At 36.1% G+C, this 14,362-nt stretch overlaps 3 protein-coding genes across 4 annotated transcripts; 2 read left to right on the forward strand and 1 right to left on the reverse strand.

The window, feature by feature from the left end:
- Window positions 1-686: 686 nt before the first annotated feature.
- On the reverse strand, window positions 687-4,704 carry LOC133681444 (uncharacterized). 2 transcript variants are annotated; one of them, XM_062104492.1, is made up of 11 exons: window positions 4,248-4,704; window positions 3,426-3,562; window positions 3,161-3,334; window positions 2,740-2,976; window positions 2,534-2,634; window positions 2,316-2,388; window positions 2,167-2,235; window positions 1,809-1,916; window positions 1,322-1,447; window positions 931-1,134; window positions 687-748 (listed from the first exon to the last, which is right to left on the reverse strand). In XM_062104492.1, the coding sequence occupies exons 1-10, from the start codon at window positions 4,579-4,581 to the stop codon at window positions 940-942; spliced, it is 1,554 nt and encodes a 517-aa protein (XP_061960476.1). In that variant the 5' UTR covers window positions 4,582-4,704; the 3' UTR covers window positions 687-748; window positions 931-939. The 2 variants fall into 2 exon arrangements, with proteins under 2 accessions (XP_061960476.1, XP_061960475.1); XM_062104491.1 differs by having other exon boundaries at window positions 687-1,134.
- A 1,872-nt stretch (window positions 4,705-6,576) lies between these two features.
- On the forward strand, window positions 6,577-10,377 carry LOC133681660 (3-methyl-2-oxobutanoate hydroxymethyltransferase 1, mitochondrial). The gene is made up of 5 exons (XM_062104758.1): window positions 6,577-7,223; window positions 7,442-7,648; window positions 7,721-7,867; window positions 9,707-9,760; window positions 9,853-10,377. The coding sequence occupies exons 1-5, from the start codon at window positions 6,807-6,809 to the stop codon at window positions 10,108-10,110; spliced, it is 1,083 nt and encodes a 360-aa protein (XP_061960742.1). The 5' UTR covers window positions 6,577-6,806; the 3' UTR covers window positions 10,111-10,377.
- An 876-nt stretch (window positions 10,378-11,253) lies between these two features.
- LOC133681847 (pentatricopeptide repeat-containing protein At5g28460-like) lies at window positions 11,254-13,980 on the forward strand. Its single transcript, XM_062105012.1, has one exon. The coding sequence runs from the start codon at window positions 11,352-11,354 to the stop codon at window positions 13,677-13,679; it is 2,328 nt and encodes a 775-aa protein (XP_061960996.1). The 5' UTR covers window positions 11,254-11,351; the 3' UTR covers window positions 13,680-13,980.
- The last annotated feature ends 382 nt before the right edge of the window (window positions 13,981-14,362 follow it).

A 14,362-nucleotide genomic window follows, 5' to 3' on the forward strand; every position in this document is an offset into this window, starting at 1 on the left:
TATTCTTATTCTTTTAATTGTTTTTTTATTTTAGATTCTTTTTTGTGGTTGCTTTTTTTTTCTTCATGATTTTATCATTTAGCGTTTGATTTATTGAGAATTGAGTTTCATGATTTTATTATGTATGATGTTTCTGATCTAATGACTTGAATCACATGTTTGAAAAGTTAACAAATTGATATATTTTTATTTATTTATTTATTTTCAGTTTTATTTTTCAATATTTTTTTAAATAAAAATTAATTTTATAATTTTGTTAAATTTATTTTCTATTAAATTATCTTAATCTTTCATCCTTACAACCTTAATGATGTTATGGTAAGTTTACACCTAAACATCATTTAATAAATAATAATAATAATAATAATAATAATACGGATCCACGGCGTCTAATTCTATCCATTGTAGTAAATTTAAAAGAATTCAAAATAGACCACTAGAAACATTAACAATGATTCAAATCCAAGTACAACGGTATCGTGAAGATCTTGCTCGAGAGGCGCTTCCCTGCTTAACCGGATCCATGCTTGCCGGGACAAAGACAACTAGCACTCAGGTGTCAGTACTGTGAGCTAAAAATATAACATTGGATTGATAACATGCCATCGCAAGCCAAAAGGTTTGCCATGTTACCAGTAATCTCAGACAATGGTACTATTAATTCACGATCAAATTGGTCCAATAAATTAATCAGAAGAAAGAAGATCTGACTCGTCTCTATTATAAACTGGAAGTGGCAAATTCCTCCCTGTAAAGAAAATTTACATGATTACGTGACACGCCTTGTTCAAAATCTACAATACTTTCCAGGAAATGACTGCTTTGGAGCCATCAATGAAAGCACATTATTACTAATTCTAAATTGCAAGTTCAAAAAAAAAAAAAGGAGTAGATGTACAAATAAGAGAGAAACAAGTGAGTACGAATTACAAATGGTTATCAGAACAACGGCTTTCTTCCATTTAACATTCCCAACAAGTGATCAAGAACCTGCCCTCCTCCATCTCTCAGGCCAGAATGCATGTATTCGTTGGTTATCCATAGCCTAATTCCAGCTATCTGAGAAGCTGTCTCCATCGCCAACTTGAAATTAGCATACATATCTTCATAATAAACAGCAGCTGCAACAGGTACCTGCCAGCATTTAAAAAATTAGCAGCCCCTCCGAGCAATAAAACTGAAGCTAATTTCTATTAAATAAACAGACTAAAAGCGAAAGCTATATCTCGAAGATTGAAATCTTCTCATTTGAGCTCAGTATAACGTGTATGCATTGGAGGCTTATAATGAATCAATAATTATATGGAAGATTAACCGGCACCTTGTTATTATTCAGCACTGCAATGTCATATAGGGGTGGCCAATCCCTCTTCTCAGCCAATAAATGAGCAGCATCTTTAAATTTCCTTAAGGCATGAACTTCTTCAAACATCCATGGGAACACCATCTGCAGAAGAATTCCTTAAAACAATGTATGCAAAACAGCAAAAGATGCTGGTTCTATTCGATATCAGTAAACTAGGAAATCACAGTATATTTTTATACAGATCAAGCATTTGATTCATAAAAGGCATGCAAATGCAAATATATGTTTCTAAGGGACAGGACCAAAAAAAAAGAAACGAGCATGGCCTCTTACAAATATGTAAATGAGGTTATCATTGGGGGGGAAAATTGTGTCAATGAGCTTTTCAATTTATCTTACCCCAAAAGATCATGCACTTAGTATTCTAAAAAGGCTCAATAAGCGATTGTAAAACTGTAAAAGTTTGTTATCTTTAAAGCACAATATTATAATTTCTTCACACCTCCCCTGTGAAGAATACAGGGCGACCTTCTTTGACAGCCCTGATTGCATCAAATTTACTGCCATTCTCAGTCCATATTCTCTGAGCAGACCACCGCGATGAATCACCCTTGAACCAAAAGAAAAGGCGGATTTAGAAACTTGATGGAAAATCTTAAATAAACAAACTATGCATGGGTGCATCTTGTGCACTTTTGAAAGTGGAAATCTACCCAGCAAAGAAGCATTAACTGATTTGCGCTTTTGACATTGCACGGCTTGTTCCATCATTATGGCTGTTCCACTATAATCATGCAAAAGTACAGTAAAATTTACCTACAATAAAAAGAAACTGCTAAAAGAGGAATGGGAAAATCTACCTGACAATAGATGGACTCGTGCAGGAGAGCATAGAGTGGGTTTGTATCAAAATCCAACCAATTCTCAAACTGCAAATAGAAATAACTTAGGTTGATTCTAAAAAAAATCCACGGATTAGTGATCAATAGAAGATCAGCAATGTTCTCACAGCATTCAAGAAGTAGTAGCTTATTTGCTTACGAAATCCTGGAACTATTACAGGATCCCAAACCCTCTCAAACCTGCAGGTTGTGGAGACAAACAAGGAAATATGATAAATAAAGGTAGAAGAAAGAGGGAGGGGAAACCTGAAGAATACAAAGTTGCAAGTTCATTTGGGATAAAATAGTGTTTACACATCCTTCTCAATATATATATATGCCTTACATATAGTGCAGACGCTCGAAACCTGAACTGGATCCTAAACCAGAGAGACCAAGAGTTTGCAGTCCTCTTGGGGTTAAGAGCCCCCCTGATGGAAGAAGCACCTGTACAGATAGGAAAAGAGAGACGAGGAAGAATCACGGCATGATCAACATTTTTTTTTCTTTTCATGAACCAAAGTATAAAAATTGCATGTGCTAGATCATCACCCCGCCTCCTTCAGATTCTGCCAAATACTTCACAACTTCATGAACAATTTCAACATCCTGAGGAAACCTCTTGTAGTACTTTTCATTCTGGTGAATAACCTGAGCGTAGCATGCTCTATAGACAGAATCTGCAGTGCATCCATTTCCTATTGGAGGGATTCCTCCAGTTAGAAGGACCTGTTTTAGCCCTTGTGGCGCAAAGCTCAAATAGGTTACTGAACAAAAACCACCATAGCTCTAAACCAAAAAATGAACAAGAAGTCAGCAATTCAAGTCACTTTAGTTTCCACAAGGTAAATGGAACTTTAAAGTAAAAAGACTGAAATCAGGGTGTTCTCGTGAAACAAAAAGCCAGAACAAAAGATGGTCAAGTCCACAGAACAAGAAATGGGAAACCAATAAAGATTAATAATCTTCATACCTGACCCAAAACCGTCCAAGGTCCAGCTTCAGGAACAAGACATACTCGGATAAACTCTGCATCATTCACTATATTGTCAGCTCTAAAGTATTTCAAGTATTCAGCAACCTCCTCCGCAGAATCCAATTGCGACATGGATGATGGTGTCAAAGGAACTGATAAGCCTGTTCCTCGCTGCATGAAAAATACACAGCCGCGTGTACGAGAGAATGAATACAGGTAGTGAAACGGCAGTAAAAGTACAAGAATGTCCAAGAATTCATGCCTGGTCCATCAAAATAACACGAAATTCTTCACAAGCTTTATGTATCCATCCACTGGCTTCAGTTGGCCGTGGGCACTCAAAGCCCGGCCCCCCTTGTAGATATAATAGGTATGGCAGTGGGTGTTCTTCTTTCCCAACTACAGCAAACATTCTGAATACATAAGTGAAAGTAATAGTACATGTACTAAAATGAAAACAAAAAAGTAGATAATCTAATCTAAGATAAATGCAAATCGTAAATGATTATTACATATTAACCCATGCAGTTCAACAACCAAATTTTTGTTGAGTTAATGAATTGCACGGAACATAAAAAAAAAAATTTGCATGGACAATATCTACTATAACTAGAGACCACACAACTTGCCTATCAAGAAACGGTGTCATGGCAGGAGATTTGCAGTGATTTAGTGTTTCTAAATAGTCTCATGTATTCTTGCACGCGTCTAACAATAAGAATTTCCATTATTGAACACCTGGATATCTGATCCAAAGATCAATTTTGCAATTGAAACTGGCAGCAAGGATATCCAGATTTTCCCACAAAAAGATGCAAGTGAGACTGAATTTAAGCATACAAACTACGACAATACCATTCATTTTAACAAAATATTTTCATTATTGTTTTCTTCCAGAAAAAAATGCAAGCAACATGATCATATTTTCTAATCCAGTACAAGTAGTGTATGGTATAGTTGACTTCAGTGCTTTAGCACTTCAGGATTTGTAAACTTGTATAAATTATAGATACATCTCAAATAAATCTAATTACGATAAGTTTAATTGTAATAATTATTCTAATTGAGATTAGTCTTTAGGTACCGGAAACGACTTCGCGAGCGAAAACGGAGATTTTAGGAGAAGCATTGCGATCGATGGAATAATCGAGAGGGACAGTGAATCGGTGGTCCCGAAGGCGGAGGCCCGGCACCGAGTACCACGTTCCGGATATGTGATCCGGCGTAGAGTCGGAGGCGGAGTTAGTTTCAGACACGGCAGCGAAAGTACGCAAGATCCGGAGAGAGTGGAAAAGGGGAATTTTATTGACTGGATGAGGAACAGCACGAGGAGATAAGGCAAAGGAGGAAGTGAAATGGAGTACTGGTTTTATGAACGAGGGTGGCGCGTAATTGAACAGCATTTTGCAGGAGTGCATCGGAGGTGATTTGTTGTGTAAGGACACGTGTGACAATATGAGCTATGATTGAGTTGAAGGGAGTCAAAGAGATGTTTTGGTTGATCTGAGACGTTGGATGGAGAGAGTCTCAAGCGAGAGTCAAAACGTCATCTGTTCGATGAAACTGTATGGATATGCGGGTCCGATTGAATGTTTTAAAATGTCGTGCCAACGTTACATATGCGCGTGCAATACACGCTCTACGAGAATGTATCAATTGCGTTGCTGTATGTTTACCTGCCGTTGTTTTTTTTTTTTTTTTTTTTAGGTACCGCTACCGCTACTCCATGCTTACCATGCCTAGCTCCACGCTGATGAAGTCACGTGGTCCTTACCAGAGTAGAGACTTCGCCTGGGGAGTTGCCTACCCTATCTCTATTTTATCTCTTTCACGTAAACTGAAAACCAGACATAGAACACTGTTAACCTTAAAACTACTTGTACGCAAGAATTTATATTATTACCACTAGGGAAAAAGAAGGCACCCGACTGTTAGCAATGTATTTATTTTCTTAACATGATCGATTTTTTAACTACTAGTAATTATATTGGCGAGGTAAATACATGGTATGTATATTTCCGAGCCAACTTTTACAGATCCTGATTAAATTTCTTGTTGATCAAGTCCTTGATAGGATATTTTTTTATCGAATCTCGAGGGTAAATTAAATGATATAAAAGGTCTACTTTCTTGCTTGATTTTTTTTTTTAGTTTAAAATCAAAATTAATATGTAAAGGAATTTATTTTTATGAATATACCTAATAGGAATTTTTAAATCTTTTTTTTTAAATAATCTTGAATATTAAATAATACATAAAGCAAGGTTCTCAATCTAGATCTTTTCCTTTCAGAATACTTGTATACCTTGTATCATTTTAAAATATAAATCAAACTAAAATAAATCTTATTTTGCTTAAGATTTTTGATCATTTTGGATTTCTCGTCCAAATAATTAGAATATGTACTTTGAAAATTTTTTAAATTCCTAATAATATCAATCTTTAATATTGAAAATCATTATTATTATTTTGTTTATTAACATTTGTATTGCTTAACAAAAAAATATCATTAATGTATATGATTTGTATTCATGTTTTTGTTTTATATTTGTATTTTATATGGATTTGAGTATAATAAGAAACACATTAAATCTCATTAACCTTTATAGCATTAACTTACTAGATGGATGAATATGTGAAGAACCCGACCCTAACAGACATAATTTAAGTTATAAGATTATGGAAATACTTTTATTTATTATGATTTTAGATAATAAAAATATACATTCTAATGTTGAGGATGGGCTTGATGGAAATGATCATCCATTGAAATATTTAATTGATAACTTTCTCACGTGCCATTGTAAAATTAAAATTTTTATTTTTACATGTGATGATGAATATGATATTTGATTTATACTTATTTTATATTAAAACTTTTTTATTTTTTAAATATTTTAGCATTTTGTTTGTGTTGAAATACTTCAAATTAAATTTATATTCGATTATGAATCTTAATAATTTAGTAATATTTTAAATTTTAAAATTATATTTAGATGAATAATATTATGTTTGTATTGTATAATACAAAGTTAATTTATTTTTAAATTTAAACTTGAATCATGCATGTTTAATCAATATTTTGAATTATATATATATAATTAAAAAAATTTAAAACTAAAATTTATCATTCTAATAATAATAAAAAAATAACACCAACAATAATAAAATCGACAAACTCAGCATAAAGTGATCTAAAGATACATTTCATAGTTGAATAAAAGAAAGAAAGAAAATCCTCAATTGTACCCATATTCATGTTAAACCTGGGTTCTCTCTCGAATTTAACCTTACCATCATCCACCCACAAATAAATATTTTTCAAAACCCAATTCGAATTTCCTAGCACATGCTGTGCTCCCAGGTTCTCTTTATTCTTTTATGACATGCCAGTATATACTATACCAAAAGAGAGTGGCCTTCACGAGCGCTGAAAGGCACGCGTGGATAGCAATGCCAAACTTGGAAGAAAGCAACTCAAAATCGGACTCTTCTATCAACTCGGTGCAGGTGGCGCAGCCAAAATGCACCACCCACCCCCACTAACTCCTCCCTCCATAAATAAACCTACAAATTCAATCAAATTTTCTCGTCATTCACACATCCCATCTCTCGCTACCTCTCACTCCCTATCACTCAAAAAATGGGTTTACTCACTTACCTCACCAAATCCTCCTCCACTCTCAAACCCACAACTCTTCTCCGCCACCTCCGCTTCATGAGCAACGTCCCTGAAAACACCGTCTACGGCGGACCGAAGCCACAAAACCCACACCAAAGAGTAACACTAACCCATTTAAATCAAAAACACAAAAAGGGTGACCCGATTACTGTTGTGACTGCCTACGACTACCCTTCTGCGGTCCACTTAGACACAGCAGGTATCGATGTTTGTTTAGTTGGCGACTCCGCTTCTATGGTTGTTCACGGCCATGACACCACTCTCCCTATCTCTCTTGACGAGATGCTTGTTCATTGCCGTGCTGTTGCTCGTGGCGCCAAAAGGCCGCTTCTCGTAGGTGACTTGCCCTTTGGGACGTACGAGTCTAGTTCTAACCAGGTGCCCATTAGAATTCTCAAGCTAAAATGTTGCTCTCTCTTGTTGTTTATCTTAATTGTAAATTTTATATTTTAAAAGTTATGAAATAGTAGAATGTTTATGTATGAAGTTTTCTTGGAGGTTCATTGTGGGGGAGAGGATTTTGTGTTGTCTTGAATGTGAATATTTTGAAGTGAGGAATTGGTTGGTGATGTTGAGTGAGATTGGATTATGAGCAGGCGGTTGATACGGCAGTTAGGATTTTGAAGGAAGGAGGGATGGATGCGATTAAATTGGAAGGAGGGTCGCCATCGAGAATTACTGCGGCTAAAGCAATTGTTGAGGCTGGAATTGCTGTTATGGGACATGTAGGACTTACTCCTCAGGCTATTAGTGTTCTTGGAGGATTCAGGCCTCAAGGGAAAAACATTGCCAGTGCTGTAAAGGTATGTTGATTATGTGTTTTGTTTACGAGACTGTTTGTTTTATGTTGTGTTGAATTTGTTTATGTTGCACAGGTTGTAGAAACTGCACTGGCTTTGCAAGAAGCAGGATGTTTCTCGGTAGTTTTAGAATGCGTGCCTGCTCCCGTGGCAGCTGCAGCAACTTCTGCTCTTAAAATCCCAACCATTGGCATTGGGGCAGGACCTTTTTGCAGTGGCCAGGTTTATCATATAGACTCTTGGTTTCTTTGTTTGATCCTTTGATAAAGATGTTTGCATGTTATGTTTCAAATTAGACTGCAGAATGGGGGTGATCATCACTATAAGCTTATTCTTATGATCAAAGAATTTGATTATCTTTGTGAATTTCCTACACTGTTGCTTGTCTAGAGGAGGTAAGCGAGGCAGTGCAATTTTGAACTCAAGCATTTAAAGCATGCTACCTTCTATGTTGACCAGAAGCAATATTAGCATATTACACTTAAAAAAGAAGAGTTTTGGGTGATGATAAATATGTCATACTAGAAAGCTTATGAGCTATGGTTTTCCCAAGTAGTGCTAGTTAGTTTTGATCATTAATCTAGGAATGTGAAGATTTCATTGGGTTTTATACTCCAATACCAAAGGCCCGATAGTGCTTGGTTCTAGGATTTCAATCTTGTTAAACAGGGCACAGGCCTTTTTCAATGTCCTGGTTGTCTCTGATGACGCTAGAGAAGATATTTTCAATGGCATTACATGAACAAGAGTTCTAAAACTTACGATGTGAGTGAAAGTTCGTGTGTATAGACAAGCAACAGATGGAATACCCACCCTTCTGTGATGTCTCGCTATCAAAAAGAACTTTACCGTTAACTTGATTATACTTTACTCTCTATCAGCTCTTGGGAATCTCTTACTTATGACCATTGCCAGATACAATCATTTAATTATCATTTTCAAGTACCCATGAGTAGCTAGAAATAGCTCTGCAATTTGTCTCTTTTTCGGGAAACTTGAGAGCTTGTAGTCTTAATTTTTCTCAAAAGTGAACGGTTCTATCCATGATGTGATGTGAACCCCTAGGATAGTAATCCTGAAATGAAACTCACCACGAAGTAGATAAACAACCCAAGAAGCTGAAATTCAGGTTTAGATAGAATCCTTGATCTAAAAAGAACCATGAACCTCATAATCAAATGCATTGAAAATTAAACTTGGACTTGTTGATTATAGAGAATCAAGAATCCGAAGTATGTGAAGATGCCATAAGATTAGTTATACCTTGATAAGTCAAAATTGAAATAAACTTGTGTGTTGCATCATGCAAAACACAAGTTTATTCAAAATATCACAGCGGCTGAATTTTGCTGCAAAAAAAAAACAATATATAGTCCTAAATAATTCTAACGGACTATTATTAGGTGCAAACTAACGAACCCAAGCTAATAATCAGTTAACACAAATCATTTTTTAGCCAAAGCAAACTCACACTAAAACATAAGCCCTAAATCAAATGCAAATATCCAAATAATAAAATAAAACAACAAATAAAACCTTAAAATAATTTAGATCAATACAAAAAAAAAATCAGCCTAAAAATAATCTATCATTAAATACTTCAGCTCTCATTTCCTTGTATAACTAGGATAAATTAGAAATTTTTGTAAAAGAAGGATTTTGGAACACAAGGAATCTTTATCCCATTTGAAAACTATGTTGTTGCTCATTAAAGATCTTTGTAGAACTAGGAAATTCTTAAAAATAAGTTGTTGAATATCCTTATATTACGAGGAAAAGAATCATCTCCAAAAAGTAACAAATAACAAAATTCGTATTGTATTTGCTGACCTGTATTGCCAAACATTATCGAACTTTGATTGACCTGAAATTTTAATTCAATATAGAACAATATGTCTAGCAATTACTGGTAAAATTTCAGCTTGATTCGACGGTCATATCAAGAGTTATGCTTGATAGTGTAAAACTAGACAGTAAACACAATTACATTATAATCTGAATTTTCTTATTCAATCTTTCCTTGATTGTAGCATGATGTGTATTTTATCGTCGTTCATGCAGGTGCTAGTTTACCATGATCTATTGGGAATGATGCAACATCCACATCATGCCAAGGTTAATCCCATAATTGCCATCCTGGTTTATTGATTTCATTCGCATAGCTAACGTTCTGTATGCTGAGATAGGGATTGTTTTACCTGTTATAGGTTACTCCAAAGTTCTGTAAGCAGTATGCTCATGTTGGAGATGTCATCAACAAAGCTCTAGTTGAATACAAGGAAGAAGTGGCAAACGGTTCGTTCCCTGGTCCTGCCCACAGTCCATATAAAATTAGTGAAACTGAGATAAATGGTTTCATGAGCGAATTGCAAAAGTTAGGTTTGGACAAGGCAGCAGCTTCAACTGCTGCAGCAGCTGAGAAAATTAAAATGTCTGTATCAAGTAATGGTCCAGCAAATGATTGAATACTGGTTATTCCGGCAGATGTGTTCCTTACTCGGCCTCCCCCCCTTTTGTGACCAGAAAGAAGAGTGAAATAACGGAAGACCAGTTTGGCGGTGCATCTTTGAAAGCTAAGCCAGAAATTGCATCAGTTCTCGACATTCGAAATCGAGATACATTTGGAAGGAAAAATGTTGTGGTAGAAATAATTGCATATGTTTTTCCTCTTTTTTTCTCGCCTAAAAAATCAATAGAAATTAAAATATATCTTGAAATTGGATTCGGAGCTATTTTTTAAAAGTGTCACGTGATTTAACCCAACTGGTTGGAACTTGGAAGGATAGAAATCTAAAAATAAATAAATATATATATATATATCTCTGTTAACCCTTGGTCTGGGTACGCATAGCTCCGTATTAGTAGCTAGATAGCAGGAATATCAGCAGTTTCGTGTCCGGTACGTGCGCAGCGGACTGGTTTGCAGGGATTGGAATTTGAATTTGATATTATATTAAAATAATATTTTTTATTTTTTTAAAATTATTTTTGATATTAAATTTTAAAATATATAACAAATTTAAAATTTTGAGACTGTCCCATCATAAAAAGATTATTTACTGAACAGACTCATGACATAAATGACCATAAACTTAAACAAAATTACAATTGTTTCGATTATGTTTGTTCGTGTTTTTTGTTTTTTTTTGGTTTTTAAATAAGTTGTGGTGAAACTCAAGGGATGTTGCTGATAAAGATAAAGACCGGTCTAAATCAGAATCCGCAGCAATATTATGAGTTTTAAAATATTTTTTTTAAAAAAATTAAAATAAATTATTCACACTCATGATATACACGACCAAAAACTTAAACAAATTTATAATTGTTTCGATTATGTTTGTTTGTGTTCTTTTTTTTTTAAAACGGTGCCTTAAACTGAAATTTAAAATAAAAAAGAAAGAAAAAAAGTATATACGTGCAAGAAAAGCCAGCATTGTTCTGTTTGGTATAATTGTTCATCTATATTTTTTAAAAAATTAGGTATAAATTATTTTATATAAATATTAAAAATAAATTTTAGAAATACTAAAAAATATTATTTTAATATATTTTTTAAAAACAAAAACTTTAAAAAGTAATTTCGATCCGTCTTCCAGAAAGTACATAACGGCCTTTTGCCTTCCCTCCTGAAAGACCTTGAAACTACGCAAGGAAAGCTCCCAAGCCCCTCCTAAAAATAAAATCACTACTTCTTCCCCATCTCAAAATGAGCATCATAACAGTTTCAGCATCAAAGCACTCAAACCTCCTCCGCCTCCTCACATCCCACACTTTCCTCCGCCGCCTTTCCACTGAACCTCCAGAACCACAACCACCGCCACAACAAAAAACTAGCAACCATAACTCAATCATAACCGAAGCCCTACAACTCCTTCAAACACCAGGAAATGAATGGAACACCACTCAACTCAATCAACTCCTCTTCCCCGACTCTCCTCCTTCCTCCTCTTCTCCTCGCCTTTTCTATCAAATCACCCGCCGCTTACCTTCCTCTTCTCAAGCCCTCAAGTTCCTCAATTACCTCCAAAATAACTCCCCTTCTTCACCAGACACCCAATCTCTACTCTCCTATACTTTCCAGGCCATTTTCGAGCTCGCTTTTTGTGAACCCGATTCAAATGCTAATCTATCCAGGCTTTACAAAACCTCGAAAGAGTTGAATATTCCTCTCACCATCAATGCTGCGTCGATTCTCCTTCGCGCCTATGGAAGGAGTGAGTTGGTGGAGGAATCTCTCATTCTCTTCAATGATCTTGACCCATCTGTTAAAAACACCTATCTTCGTAATGTTTGGCTCAGTATTTTGTTGAGGTCCGGGCGTGTTAAAGATGCATTGAAGGTGATCGATGAAATGTTTGAGTCAAATGAAGACTCTAATTGTCGTCCCAACGACGCTACAGGGGATATTCTGTTTTCGTTTTTGTTGAAGAGAGAAAGAAATGAAGAACTTTTGAGTGAAGATGAGATTGTTAATCTGGTGTTGAAGTTCGGCGAGCATGGGGTTCTTATTAGTTCGTTTTGGATTGGTCGATTGATTGCCAGGCTGTGTCGGAATCGGAAGACTAATAGAGCTTGGGATCTTTTTACTGAAATGATAAAACTAGGGGCTGTTTTGGAATCTGCTACTTGCAATTCATTATTGACAGGGTTAGCAAGAGAGGGCAATTTTAATAGAATGAATGAACTAATGGCAAAGATGGTGGAAATGGATATTCAACCGAATGTTGTTACTTTTGGGATTCTTATTAATCATATGTGCAAGTTTAGGAGAGTCGATGACGCGTTGGAGGTTCTTGAAAAGATGAGTGGTGGTAAAGAGAGTGGTGGCATAAGTGTTTCGGTTGAACCGGATGTTGTTATTTATAATACGTTGATTGATGGACTTTGTAAAGTTGGAAGGCAACAAGAAGGATTGGGTTTGATGGAAAGAATGAGATCACAGAAGGGGTGCGCTCCTGATACCATTACATACAATTGCTTGATCGATGGGTTTTGTAAAGCTGGCGAGATAGAGAAGGGAAAGGAGCTGTTTGATGAGATGAATAAAGAGGGTGTTGCACCAAATGTCGTCACGGTTAATACTTTGGTTGGTGGCATGTGTAGAACTGGGAGAGTCAGTAGTGCAGTTGACTTCTTTGTTGAGGCGCAAAGGAGAGGTATGAAAGGTGATGCTGTTACTTATACAGCTTTGATTAATGCTTTCTGTAATGTGAACAATTTTGAGAAGGCAATGGAGCTCTTCAATGAAATGTTGAAAAGTGGATGCTCTCCAGATGCAATTGTCTACTACACCTTGATCTCTGGTTTTAGCCAAGCTGGAAGGATGGCCGATGCCAGTTTTGTCTTGGCAGAGTTGAAAGAGCTTGGGATCCGCCCTGATACAGTGTGCTATAATACTATGATTGGTGGGTTTTGCAGGACGAACAAGTTTCATAGAGTTTTTGAGATGCTCAAGGAAATGGAGGAAGCTGGATTGAAACCCGATACTATCACATATAACACTTTGATTGCTTATGCCAGCAAAACTGGGGATTTAAAGTTTGCACAGAAAGTGATGAGAAAGATGATCAAAGCAGGTGTGATGCCCACTGTTGCTACATATGGTGCTCTAATAAATGCATATTGCTTAAATGGAAATATTAATGAAGCCATGGAGATTTTCAAAGACATGAAAGCTGCATCGAAGGTTTCACCAAACACTGTGATATACAACATTCTAATCGACTCTTTGTGCAAGAATAATAAAGTGAAATCTGCTGTTACTTTGATGGAAGATATGAAAATTAGGGGGGTGACGCCAAATACCACCACATACAATGCTATATTCAAAGGCCTTAGAGACGAGAAAGATTTGGAAAAAGTCTTTGAATTCATGGATAGAATGATCGAGCATGCTTGTAATCCTGATTATATAACCATGGAGATCCTCACAGAGTGGCTCTCTGCAGTTGGTGAAATAGAGAGGTTGAAAAAATTTGTTGCGGGATGTGAGGTTTCTGGTTCCACTGCACAAAAGGCTTCTTCTAGGACGTGATTCCTGAAAACATGTGTGCTGTCCCGATAAGTTAGCAATGTTTAGGAGAGACCAGGAGTCCAGTTTTCTGTCTGTAATGGTTCCTCTCTCCATGTTGCTCTATTTGTTGGGGCTTCTAGCCGGACTTGTTCTAGAGAACCACATTCTCCTGAGGTGTATCAATACGAGCGTGCTAGTCCCACAACACCATCCAATTGATGGTGGATTCCTTCCTCTCATTTTGAAGAATGGGAAAGGGGAGATTGGTATAATTGCGATGCTTGTCACAGTTAAATTGCATTTTGATATTTGCTTGCTGAAAGTCATCCACTGTTGAATCTCTAGACAAAGGGTTGAATTTCGTGCCAAAATTGATTCTAAAATTATAATAAGCTTAGCATAGCTTAGTATGTCTTGCCAGGGTAAGTGATTTGCATGGTTGAACTGTTTTGCCGGACAGTCATCTGGTGAAACATGTCTGAAAGGAGATTTTTTAATCTTTTTATCATCTTGACCTGTGTTAGCAACCGGAGAAGGGCTGGCTTCTGTTTAGGAGCCGAGTGAGCTAGTGGCGTGAACGAATCCATTGGAAAATAATGAGATGGAAGAGGATCATGAATCTTATGACATCCTATAAGCCAGTTGAACTCCAAGACCAATGGTATGTCCAACCTTTCAGTTAAGCACAGTGTTTTAATCCAATT

The sequence above is a fragment of the Populus nigra genome, chromosome 2, assembly GCF_951802175.1.
Source record: "Populus nigra chromosome 2, ddPopNigr1.1, whole genome shotgun sequence".
NCBI classification, from domain to species: domain Eukaryota; kingdom Viridiplantae; phylum Streptophyta; class Magnoliopsida; order Malpighiales; family Salicaceae; genus Populus; species Populus nigra.